Here is a 13180-nt window from a genome sequence, read left to right as displayed (position 1 = left end):
ACACACACACAACACACACACACACACACACATACACATACACATATATATATATATATATATATATATATATATATATATATATATATATATATATACATATATGTTGTTGTGGGAAATTACAGTGCTCGATGCCAAAAGCAAAGCGTTATAAATAATAACAAAATTATTCATGCATCTCTGTCTGTCTGTCTGTCTGTCTGTCTGTCTCTCTCTCTGTCTCTCTCTCTCTCTCTCTCTCTCTCTCTCTCTCTCTCTCTCTCTCTCTCTCTCTCTCTCTCTCTCTCTCTCTCTCTCTCTCTCTCGTTTATCTATACCTAAGATTTTACTTTATAATTTAGGCTTTCGCTACATCAAGAACAGGACGAGTGAATACTTTGCATGCTTTGCGCATGATTTCAAAGACAGAGAAGTCATCGATATTAAATAAATGAAAACATTGTCGATTCTTACCAGTAATTTCGATCACTTGTAACCTTCCTTCCGATGTAGCACGGCAAAACATATTTACCTATTTTCAGATAGGGGGGAGGGGGCAGTATTACATATTCTTATACAATTCTTGTTTCATTTTGCTTTAATTTTCAGCCTTCACGTTATGCTGCAATCTATTCCTACCTGTGTTGACCGCGGCGCTAATGATGTCGGGCCAGAACGTATTCCCAACGGTTTTCGACGTGGTGCCTATGGCACTTGCGGACGACGACCAGTTCCTACGAGGTCTGGCGTGGCAGGCTCGTGACGCAAATTTCACAAGGTACGAGCACAGCTTCCAAGATCTGTCCGGCAAGGGTGACACGCGAGCTGACCGCCGTCACCCGATCTACCTCGTCTACGAAAAACCGGGCGGCAACGTGCTGAGCCGGGAAAGTTTGCAGGCCATCAAAGAGTTAGAGGACGACTTGATCAGTAAGCCTGGCTACGAAGACTACTGCCAGCTTGATATCACCGGCAACTGTGTCAAACCAAGATCTATCATTCGATTCTTCGATGGATCGTTCGTTCCGATCAGCCCCGTCTTCAATGACCCTAACTTCGACAATATTGCCAGAGTGCTAGACACCGCAAACAATATACCACTGCTGATGGGCATCTTGCACGCTCACCTCGGAAGGGACGCTAACATTGACAGCGTCACTGATGTCGCGTCATCGACCATCACCCGGTCCGTCATACCGTTTGGACTACCTCTTGAGGGGATCTCAGATGACGATGAGATGAATGCGAACCTGACAAACTACATAACATCGACTTACTACTCCCACTTGAAGAGATTTTTTGAGGATGGCTACAAAGGGTTTAGTATCTATTACTTCAGTGAACCAATCGCCGTAAAGGCGATCAACGACCAGGTGCTGAAGGATTTGATACTCGTCACAGGCAGTTTCGTATTCATATTCATTTTCGTTTGGATTCAGACACAGTCGCTCTGGATCGCTGGGTTTTCTGTTATTGCCATCACGGCCTCTTTCTTCGGAGCAAATTTGTTCTACAGATACGTCTTGGATTTCCGTCTCTTTGGCATCCTTCACGTTCTCGCCATCTTCATCGTCCTGGGCATTGGCGCCGATGACGTGTTTGTGTTCATGGACACCTGGAGAGCCACAGCCTTTGAGGACTACCCCGGACTCGAGTATCGACTCTCCGACACCTACCGCCGAGCCTCGATGACAATGCTGGTCACCTCTCTCACTACGGCGGCAGCCTTCTTCGTCACTGGCGCTTCTCCCCTTCTCGGAACGAAGACTTTCGGCATCTTCAGCGGCACTCTCGTCATAATCAACTACTTAGACGTCATCATGTTCCTGCCATCCGTTGTCGTAATCCATCACAATTTCTGGCATGACTGTACATGGTGCTGCTGTCGACCGTGTAGGCAACACCTTTCGGAAAGCTCCGATGCACTGGACAGACCTGTGATAAAGAAGAACGCCATAGTTCGGTTCTTTATGGGGCCATACTTTAAATTCGTCACACACAAAATTTGCAAATGGTGTATTATTGCTGTATTCGTCGCCGTGTTAACAGTATTTACTTACTTTGCCGCCACTCTTGAAACTCATAAAGGACCGGTAAGGTGTTTCATATAATGTTTTATCATGATTTTGTTGCAGCTTGTGCAATGGTGACCACGTGACAGATCACGTATTCCGTTGACGTATTCTGCACTTTAAAAATGAGAGACTAAGGTTTTTGCTCAAATCTTCCCTGAAGCCAATTTACAACCCTCCTCTTTCAAAATCAAGAATCATAAAAATCGGGGGTCACAATGCAAATTTTGGTACCAGACAATTGACTAAACAATGTTTAGTCATTTGTCATTTACGGACTCTTTCAATTCAAAATTACCGTCATCCCTATGTTAACTATAAGGAAAAATAATTTTTTTATTTTCACAAATATCAATGTTATTTACTCCATGAGCTTCAAAATAAACCCCCGCAAGATGTAGACTAAAAAGAATTACGAGAAAAGTTGGAAAGTCCGAACACCTGAGCTCAAGGCGCATTCGACCTGCAGTATTTTCATAGTATAGGAGAAAAAAATCACTATCTTCAGTGTGGTAGACATTGATTTTGGATCATTTGTGGTCAAAAATAAAATTGATAAATCGTGGTCAATAGGCCCCGTTGAACTAATATTCATTTCTACCTAGCCTTCAAAGTTTTATTACAGGGTTACTGTAACGTATATATTTGAGGATTGCTGGAACAGTTTTACGACATGTCGACCGTGATAAGGCGAAGATAATAATTTGCTCCCGACTCCCACATTCTGAACATCACTGCGACGTCTCGCAGGTTCCCATAGTTACTCTGAAAAAACAAGCACTTGCTTCCTCTCGGCCAGTGTGTTCTGAAAGATTTCTACGATTAAATATGGTACAACTTGCGGGAGATCAATAGGGTTGTCTTCTCTTCCTCGTACATAATGTCGTGAGTTAATGAGCATTCTATGGTGAATTGTAATCCCTTGGTGCAAATAACCACCTTTTCTAAATTTTTGTGCTGTATTCGTTTCATTTTTACTTTGCAGCTAGATAATTTTGAATTAACAATACTGTCACTTTTCTCTGCGCTTGAAGCGACCGACGAGAAAAACGTATTCATGAGAAATACATTTTTAAGTTCGATATTAGTAAAACTGTATCGAGCATTCTTTATATCTGCGAGACTTGTCGTTACGTCACGATAAACTATGTCACATAGTTTACAGTCTCTCTCTCTCTCTCTCTCTCTCTCTCTCTCTCTCTCTCTCTCTCTCTCTCTCTCTCTCTCCTCCCCCAGATGCAAGTGTTCAAGGAAGGCACTAATTTTGTGATCTACCGTGACAAAGCTACTTCGGCCTTTATGCCAAGTCCATATGACGAAACTCACCATGTATTCATTGTTTGGGGTCTTCAGAACCAAGATCTTAGTCGATGTCACCCTACAGACCACAGATGTACAGGGGATACGGCTTGGGACAACAGCTTTGACCTTAATCCTCCGCCGAGTCAAAAGGCACTTCTGGTGCGTCTTCTATCGCAAGCTACTTTTTTTTTTCATTTTTATGGCTTTGCTAAAAGATTGATGTAACATGTCCCACGAGCGTACAATTGAGCTGAATGAAGAATCCGAAACATAGCTCGATTACGTGCTTGACCTTGTTCATTGTATTGTAAGATATTTGTTCCCAATGACGAATCTCCTGAGCACGGTTAACTAGCTCAGAAGTTCCCCAAGTATCGTTCTCTATGACATTTCATTAGTCAAGTAAAGAATATGACACGTTATGGCCTCTCAATTCGAAAAATTGGAGTGTATTAGACGTCTAAGAAGAAGATTATACTAAAAACATTGTGAAGATTGTGCGCGGTAGAAAGCTTACCCTGCCACTTATACCACATATAATCATCAACCTTGTTCGAGTATGTAACTAGACCTAGTGATTCTCTAAACGATATCATTTATCCAAAATGAGGTACATGCCCATGACATTTCAGACAAGCTTTCAGTGGCAGACTTCAAACCCTTTATTGGATAAGCATGGTATGTATCATGAGAAAGTTTCTGTAAATGACCAGTTTCAAAGTTTATCACCCGTGTGGAAGTTTCATAGAATAAATCTTCATGCGACCTTAACAAGATAATTTCAACGTGATTATAAGATTTTAATGTGATACTATGATTGAAATAAGTCTTTGAACTTACAAATGTGTCCAAAAATGAACTATACCGCTCATTATGAGTACTAAATATTTCTACTAAAGTGCTTTGGTAAGTATGTAAAAGATACGGCTAAAGGGGTTTTATATTAACATGGTGAGACGACCATCTGGTCAACCGTTCGACAGAACATTAATTTCAGACTCACTTCATGGGGTGAGGATTCAATTTCACGTGTCAAACGTTCAATTTTCAGGAATTTTGCCAGAGACTTCGAAATATAAGCGACGAAGAGAACCGAGATTTGTACATTCAACGTGACGTCGTGACCGGAGAGCTAGACGTCAAGTGCTTTATTGACAATATGAATAGTTTCTATGAGGTGAGACTGACATCCCTGTTGTAATATACACTATGTACTCACAGCGCAGTTTATAACCATTTTGAGAGAGAAAGTAGAGAGTTTAGGGGGACCGTTCAGTTTTTACGACCGGGTTTGACAGGCAAAATCTTCTGGTGCCACCGTCAAAATTTAGTGAACCCCTAACCATTCAACACATATGATGACCCTCTAGAATGTGATAATAGTTTGATAGTTACATACCCCCCCCACCACACGCACCATTGCAAGGAAAAACGATATTTCAATATTTTTTTTCTTAATGTTCAAGCTACAGAAACTTTATCTTTTGCCATCTTTTTTAGTATATTTAGTATATTTTTGTTTATGTACCGATCACAGATTCTTGGTCTCCTTTCGACATCATTGTTAAAAACTTTCAGTATGTGACACGCAATGATACTGTTTTCAGTTGAATTTGATCGTCAACGCTAAAAATGCATGATGTACATATACAGTCAGTGTATATTGACAAATGGAGCCCTGGGTATTTCACGCGATGGTTAGTACACCTGGAAACTGACACATGCTACAAAAACCTTAAAAACAAAAGTAACAGGTACCAGATCTCTAATTACACATATGTTGGCGTAAATAAAGTTTTCACAGGCTTATTTTTGTGAAAATCAAATATATAATTTTCCTTCATAGAGTTAACATTTTCTTGACAGCAATTTTGAATTTCGAGTGTAGGTACGTAAATAGCTGGTAGTTTGTTTCTCTAGTACTAAATTTTGCACTGTGACCCCTGTTATTAATTCTTCGAAGGGTAATGATTTAAACTATTCTTACCTAAAGGTGTACTGTTACCTGTTCCAATTTTGCCACAGTTACCATGGAAACAGAAAATCTAACCAATCACAGATTGTAAGCGGGTGGCCGCTTTTTAAAAACAGCGCCCTCACAAGGGCACTTTGAATAGCAAGCAACACCCCTTTGACCATATATGGGCATATTTAGATTACAGGTGACTGTATACCTTTAAGGTTTAAGCAAAAGTTTAGTCTTTCAATCCTAATGCTGAACGGGGAAAGAAAGTGTGACCATATCATAGAATGATGAGAACGTGCACAGAAACTGATGACGTATCCGTTAAAGGTATACAGTCACCTGTAATCTAAATATCCCCATGTATGATCGAAGAGGCGTTCCTTGGTATTCAAAATGCCCATATGAGGGCGCTGTTTTTAAAAAGCGGCAACCCGCTGAAAATCTGTTATTGGTCAGATTTTCTCTTTCCATGGTAACTGTGGCAACATTGGAACAGGTGACAGTATACCTTTAACGTTCCCTTCACAGGCGCGCACCTTGATTTCAGGCGAAGAGTCGTAAAAATTTGTATAAGACACAGTTATCTAGCCTTAAAATCATTCATAAAATGACTCGAATCGTGTTTTAGTTATCGACGGCCGTATTGCTATGAAACTCTGATGAGTAGATGGTGAAAGGAGACTTAATAGTAAAGCTAGAAATAGTAATATTTGTTTGTTTTCAGAACTTGGGCATCAGCATGCCCTTAAACGAGATCAAAATGCGTGGTTTGATGGGGGCCAACCCTGGTGTTTTCGACATAGCTGGGCCACACGACACGTTCTACCGCTACTTCGAGACAGGTATCGGATTCTGGCTGACGATGGGGTATACCGGGATGCCAAATTCTGATAGCGGGGGCTTCGGTGACCTGATAGGAGAAGAAATTGATAATAGAGACACGTCACCTATTGTGACCGATACGGGTAAGCAAGCGCATAGCCCAAATAATGCAATTCGAAACCACTCGATTCTTGTTTCTGTCGTTTATGTCGGCAAAAGACAATGAAAGTAATTTTGTTTTGATCATCTCACTAGATACATAACCGAGTTCCTGCGTCATTTGGCAAGATTTTACAAATTTTTGAATCATACTCTGTATTGCCATTTGATAACTACCATCACTTATGTAGCTGTCGTTATTTATGATTTGGGGGCCGGAGGAATTGCATGAGGAAATTTCGCGTAACCTATCCCCCGCCCCCCAGCCACCCATGATGAATTTGAGTAACCCCTTCTCTGACACAGAAATTTTGACCGACTCCCCCCTCTCCAACTTGGAAAAGTTCAGTATCGATACATGTGTTTGTATAATTTAGATATACTGCAATAGTAAACACATTTCAAGTCCTGTTTAACCATGCTAGATTATTATCAGTTGCCTCATGACGGTTGATAAAGGTGAAAACAACAAAATGAAATTCAAAGTCACGACAAAATGTTGTTTTAAAAGCTTACCCTATAACCAGTATTCAACCATATGCTATTGTTTAATTTGGATGGGTATGGTTAAATGTCAAAATGTTTATTGAACTGAATTCGATTAAAATATAATATTTCTGTGGTAATAAAGGGTGAATTCACATCAGTTCAGTGTTATCTTATAGATCCTTTGCACTAATAATAGTATCAGCTGCGAGCATTCCTTAATGACCCAGCATTCCTTCAACCTCTGGTCAAAGCACTTTGTATACACATATATCAAATTGTGCCGTTTTATTTAAAATTGTAAAATTTTTAATCGATAGAGATTTTCATTGTTCTATTATCTCTGTACCATAACTAAATGCTTCAGTACATTTTCCAAATAAATTGGTAGTCACCTCTTCCTCTCCACATTTTGAGCAACCCTCTAGCTTCCAATTTTTTGAGTAACCCTCCCCCCGATTCCTCGGGACTCCCCCCCGCCCCCGGCAAAACATAATGATAGCTCCCCTAACGCCGCTTCAGAGATAGTTTGAAAACTGCGCCCAGTGCCTGTTCGCGAGATTTGAGTGTCCACTATAGTTAAATAGACCCTGTCGATGACAGCTCACGGCGGCTGAAGTTTACATCTGTTTTGTCTATTCTACTCAGACGTGTACGGTACTCGTCTGAAGTACGCCGCCATCAAAGTGAAGACGTCATTGTATGACAAACACGTTTCTCTCAAAAGAGGCCTTGAAATAATCGATGCTTGGGAAGATTTTATGCAAGTGGAGGTAATGTAAATTAGTATTATAGCAGGTTCTTATCATGACAGTACAGTTTGTTTTTCTTTTGTTGTGCCCCTCGATTTGTTATCGGAATCATGAGAATGCTATAGATATATGGCAAATGTGGTTATCGGATGCCCGAGTAAAGTTACACCTTTATGTTCTGAAAATGAAATTACATGTGGGAGAATAGGCCGCTGTATTTTGGACGCTATTTTCCTCATTGTTGTATGTATGAATTTGAAGCCTTAGTTATCTCACCGGCATCTCAAGAGATGCACTGAAAGAGAAGTTGACGAAAAAGCATTTACATGTAAGTCATACCTACGTGTAGGTTAGAACAGAACTTGTTGTATGAAGAAAGCGATTAGTGAAAGTCTGTGTCTGACGACAGGATAGACGCTAATGCTAGACAAGATAAATACTATTGTTCCTCAGAATCGCCGGTTTGGACTTTTGTCTTTAAATCGCCTAAAATAGCTGCAAATTATAAATATTTCAAGCTTCTTCCTCAGTAATTATGAACTCTATAATAATGTCCCACGGAGATGACTTATAGCTATATCATTTGAAGCATACTGTTTCCATTTTGGGTTGACCGGTAAATGGGCTAAAACACGGACTCAAGAAAAAAAATCTAAAACATTAGACCAAGCCTTCAGGAAGTAAGGGAAAAGCAGCTGTATACTTGTACGCTTTCAGTACTTTTGATTTGTATGTTTTTTATAATCAGAATTGTTCTGTTCTGAAAAGTGTGTTTACATAACAACTATAAGTATACAGTTTGTAGACATTATCTCTGGGTATGATGTATTCATGGAAAATAATAATATCATTATTGTTTGCTTCTTACTAATGATACATATTATTTTACATTCATTGTCATTATATAAGGGTTATGATTTCTTAAAACTTATTATTCGCTTACCGCCTCAGTAGCTTTACCCCCCCCCCCAAAAAAAAAAAAAAAAAGAAAAGAAAAGAGGAATGACATTTTGTTCCAGGGACTGATGGTCCAACGACTGCTTTAGGAAATTGATACGCTTTGCATAGGCATAGCCCCATTGTACAATAAACCCTGGAAAATATCCCATTGTACAATAAACCCTGGAAAATATCCCATTGTACAATAAACCCTGGAAAATATCTTGCTCGTGGGTCTATTGTGGTTTTATTTCTTGAAAAAGAAGGCGAGAACATTGTGAACATACCCCGTGATAATAACAGATATTTTCAATTTCTTTTTCCTGTGTAGATGGCGAAAATGCCTCCCTCAGTGGCCAATGCATTCCAGTGTACATGTGACGAGTATAACTTGTGGCACAGTTTCAAAATTCGAAAGGTAATATGGCAATCCTCAATGCTATTAAATGTCCTTCTTTTCAGCAACGAATCAAGCCACACATTGCTCCAAGTTGTCGTTTTGACGTCAAAGCAAGACAGCTGACATAAAGGGAGTCACGTTGCAACACATTTCCCATTGCACTGTCCGTTATAGTTTAACTCTGAATCGTTCTTGAACACAATTCTGTGTACCGAATTTGTTTGATTTGACAAGGAAGAGTTCGCGAAAAGCATAAATTAGCCGCTTAACCTACAGAATATTTCGTACTTTGACGATATGCATATTTTTCTGAAGTGAAATTCCCGTCACCGTGATATGTTATGGGTGTAGCTTTCTTGGCTGCCGTTGCCTAAATAGTTTAACCTGCAGGGTGGCGTCGTCTTATTGCCATGGAACTTCTTAACATTGTAATGCCTAGGGATATTGGTCGTACGGCTTTATTGTCGTGGTTTATTTACAAACAGAAAATGTTTCCTATTTCTACGGATGTTAAACACGCTGCCTGATTAAGAAATAATTAGACTGCTTGCAGTCGTAGGTCTGGCAGGTAGAGATGGTACAAAACCATAACCTTTTTCCACGACTCTTTCAATTCCAACCAATAGTACTCGTAAGGTTGTCTCAAATTAATGACATTTAAGTAATACATATCTCTTCATGGTGGTTCATCGTCCATAAACAGCCGTAAATGTTTACATGGAGATATCTGCGATTCAATTTTTCATCACGCGTTCTGCTGACAAGGTGGCCGTAACACCGATCTCCTGGAATATGTATTCCTCACTTCATGAAACATTGTGAGATATTGTTGTATTTTTCACAACGCAGAACCTGGCCGATTCGGCTAAGAGAAGTGTCGCCATTGGCATCGCCATCGCACTCCCTCTTCTTGTCATAGCAACACAAAACATCATCACTGGTGTCATGGCAACTATATCTATCGGACTGACAACTGTCTGTGTCATTGGCTCTATTCCTATCGCAGGTTGGAAATATGGAGTAAGTTTTGATAAAATCTCAAAATCAATTTTATATATATATATATATATATATATATATATATATATATATATTATATATAATATATATATATATAATAACACAGTTCCTGAAGTATTTAATTGATATCTTGCTTTAAAATGTGTAAAAAGGCTTCATAAAAGTCAAAATATGATTATATATATATATGTATGTATGTGTGTGTGTGTGTGTGTGTGTGTGTGTGTGTGTGTGTGTGTGTGATCAAGATATGATTTTATACATCTTATCAATAATTATGACTTGTAAAATCACCCTGTGGTCATCACATATAAACCTACATATCTTTTACCTCGGTGCCACCTGCTAGACGCCATCAGACTGCGTCCTACTGCTTAGCTCCCGTGTCGCCAAATTTCCCCTTTCCGGGGCCGTTTTTCAGTGAAGCTTGCTAAATTGGGTTAATATCTTCTTGAATACAACTTTTCTTATTTAACGTGTTTAGTTTTTTATCATTTATACCAAAATTAAGGTTTTCTACCCTTCATCCCTCGAGTAAACTATTGCTACCATACTTCATATTCTCTGCTTTTTGAAAATATATAGTATGAAGGGGTTTCCTTGTCATCTTTATGAGAAATACCCTTTTGAAAAAACTCTGTCGGTTAAGTGCAACTCCACCTTAGCTTTTTCCAAAGGTCTTCATCGCTCCGTTTTCCGCAGGTACTGGAGTCGGGTAACCTGTCAATGACCGTAGGTTTGGTGGTTGACTACGTGGTGCATCTGGCGAAGGCTTACCATTGTTCAACCAAGGAAGATCGCCTCGGCAGATTACAAGATACGCTAGAAAGCGTTGGTGTCTCTGTGATATCTGGAGCAGCAACCACCATAGGAGCATCCGTGTTCATGCTGTTCGCAAAAATTGTCTTTTTTATGCAGTTTGGTGTATTTATTTTTTGTGCAATTAGCTTCTCAATGCTCTTTTCCCTCGGTTTGTTCACCACGATGCTGGGCATAATGGGACCGCAGGGACGTACTGGATCTCTCGTTGTCATTTACCACAGGTTAATCGGAAGGAAGGAAATGGACGTTAACTGCGATCAATGCGAAGGCAAGGGTTTCCATGGTCGAGGCAAAGCATGGGTTCCACCAATCACAGGGAATCCCTTGAACCACCCTAAATAAGATACTAATGAGAACCATCATGTTGAGCGGTACACAGAGCAGAACAACTGACATAGCGAAGATAACTATTTATAGCCGTGTTTACATCGACTTTGTGACAAAACCATTCACCAAAAACCACCGTACACCTTAGATTTAACCTTTAAAATTATAATAATAATAATAATAATAATAATAATAATAATAATAATAATAATAATAATAATAATAATAATAATAATTAATAATAATAATAATAGTAATAAAAATGTACATGTAAAGCGTCTATATATCCCTGTGCTGAAAGTGATCAAAGATGTTTGAAAAGTTGCTATTTAAAATGCAAAAGAAGAGCAGGTAAAATGAGAAATGTTCACAGCTAAAAGAAAAATATTAAAAAATCAGCAAACACAACACTTCGCACATCAGCTCATCCGGTAAACTGATAACACCGAAGAAAGTGCAGAAATGGTTAACTGAAAGCCAATTTCAAAAGGTCTTGATTTAAGAGAAGAGAATAGTTGTTTCATAGAAAGGGGGCCGCAACCGTCACACAGAAAGCGCGACCCCTGTTAGCACGTGACCAATTTTGGCAGAGTTTAAGCGGATCTCAAATGATGATTTGAAAAAATTACAAAGTTACATATGAAGTGGGTTTAGAACGAGTGACAATTCTGGCAGCAATATTCTGAATACGTTGAATACGATTGATATCCAGGGTACCAATACCTACCTACCTACCTACCTACACACCTACGAATACATACATACATAATTACATGCATACACATATCTTTTGAAGAATCTTTTATAGACTACATTATACTCGACTTTTACATATGGTTTAAATGAGACATTTCCTTTCACTTTCATTGAATTATTACATATTGACTGTTGGTGATGTCATAACAACTTGCACTTACGACGATTGGAGCTAATTTGGGAGAAAGAGTCTTTTAATTGTTCAAATTTATCATAAGTGATAGGTGTCCACGTGTGTGCAAAATTCTTCGAACACGATGGGAACTAATTTGGGATAATTGGATCGTCATATTTTTCAAATTTCTCAAAAGCGTTAGGTGCCCTATAGCTGAATGTTGCAATATTACAAATTACTCATAAAAACAGGTGTATAACTTAAAACACAGTCCCTCTATAGGATTGTGCTTAAAAGAAAAGCAGATTAGCTTGCATTTGCAGATTAACCTGACATTACATCACCATCCAATCATCCCAAATGAACGTTTTAGGTACAACAGTGCCAATATTATCATTATCATTCTAGCAAAATGTTTTTACCTTAAAATATTTCTTAGTCTTTACTTACTAGAAGTGTTACATTTCTTGTTTTTAATCAAATACTTCATCCGCGGCCGCAACTGTGTCGTTGTTTCACAATGAAGCTAGCCCTTCATTAAAAACAATTTATTGTTTCTCAAGCTTCTGTGGTGTATACTTGCTCAGTGTACTTTGTCATAAGATTACCGAGAACGATTCATAAAACAAAAATCGCAATCGGCCACTGTTGCTTTATAATTATATATAACAGGAAAAATTCAACGAACTATACTGTTTTTCGCCTTGCTTTACCCTGGCCCCATCCGGTGGATTGCTATGCCTGGATGGTACATGTACAGGGGTGATCTTCCTGATACGCTACCGTCTGGTGGTTTTAAATCTTCAGGGGTGACCGTCCCAATGTTATAAAATCCATGGCATCCAAATGCTTTGGTAACTGTAGTTTGTTCATTTTAAATAGGTGCGGTTCCTAGTTACTTTACTTGTAATCCAGTTCTTAAGACCACAACTTTGCCTCATTTTCACCTTTTCAAATTTGTGTCATCGTTTTTTGCCGTGTTGAACTGTTTCTTTTTTCTGTTTGAATAAATTACCCTGCATTATTGGACTACGAAGTGCTTATCTTTCCGTTTGTATTTTGAGTAATGTAATCCCGACCTCCATTGTGACCTTGTAAATTCTGATTTTCTGGAATGGTGGGTAATGTAACAAGCGATGTGACACTTGTCATTCAACGTCACGTTACCCTCAATGTTCGGTGCAAACGCCTTTGGTAGTCAACCTTGCACCATACTTCCATCAAATCTAGAGGGCGTTCTTGCAAAATCACACTATGGTCCCC

General features: G+C 39.1%; 1 protein-coding gene across 4 annotated transcripts; it reads left to right on the top strand.

Annotated features, from left to right (window-relative positions):
- The first annotated feature begins 570 nt into the window (after window positions 1–570).
- LOC139149438 (protein dispatched homolog 1-like) lies at window positions 571–11249 on the top strand. Of its 4 annotated transcripts, none has more exons than XM_070721208.1 (8): window positions 573–2072; window positions 3405–3512; window positions 4405–4530; window positions 6044–6284; window positions 7435–7559; window positions 8809–8895; window positions 9727–9897; window positions 10600–11249. In XM_070721208.1, exons 1-8 carry the CDS (start codon window positions 639–641, stop codon window positions 11059–11061), a joined length of 2754 nt encoding a protein of 917 aa, XP_070577309.1. In that variant the 5' UTR covers window positions 573–638; the 3' UTR covers window positions 11062–11249. The 4 variants fall into 4 exon arrangements, with proteins under 4 accessions (XP_070577311.1, XP_070577310.1, XP_070577309.1 ...); XM_070721207.1 differs by having other exon boundaries at window positions 574–2072; window positions 3288–3512; XM_070721209.1 differs by lacking the exon at window positions 3405–3512 and having other exon boundaries at window positions 572–2072.
- Window positions 11250–13180: the final 1931 nt, after the last annotated feature.

This window comes from Ptychodera flava, chromosome 14 (genome assembly GCF_041260155.1).
Source record: "Ptychodera flava strain L36383 chromosome 14, AS_Pfla_20210202, whole genome shotgun sequence".
NCBI classification, from domain to species: Eukaryota; Metazoa; Hemichordata; class Enteropneusta; family Ptychoderidae; genus Ptychodera; species Ptychodera flava.
Note: the sequence above shows the minus strand (reverse complement) of the source record. Positions and strands in the feature narration are given on the sequence as shown.

What these genes read in the sequence shown, in the direction of transcription:
- LOC139149438 (XM_070721207.1), top strand. Translation starts at nt 639, where the DNA reads ATGATGTCGGGCCAGAACGTATTCCCAACGGTTTTCGACGTGGTGCCT. An exon ending in TTGAAACTCATAAAGGACCG is followed by an intron (nt 2,073 to 3,287) that starts GTAAGGTGTTTC and finishes CTCCTCCCCCAG; the next exon opens with ATGCAAGTGTTCAAGGAAGG. An exon ending in CGAGTCAAAAGGCACTTCTG is followed by an intron (nt 3,513 to 4,404) that starts GTGCGTCTTCTA and finishes TTCAATTTTCAG; the next exon opens with GAATTTTGCCAGAGACTTCG.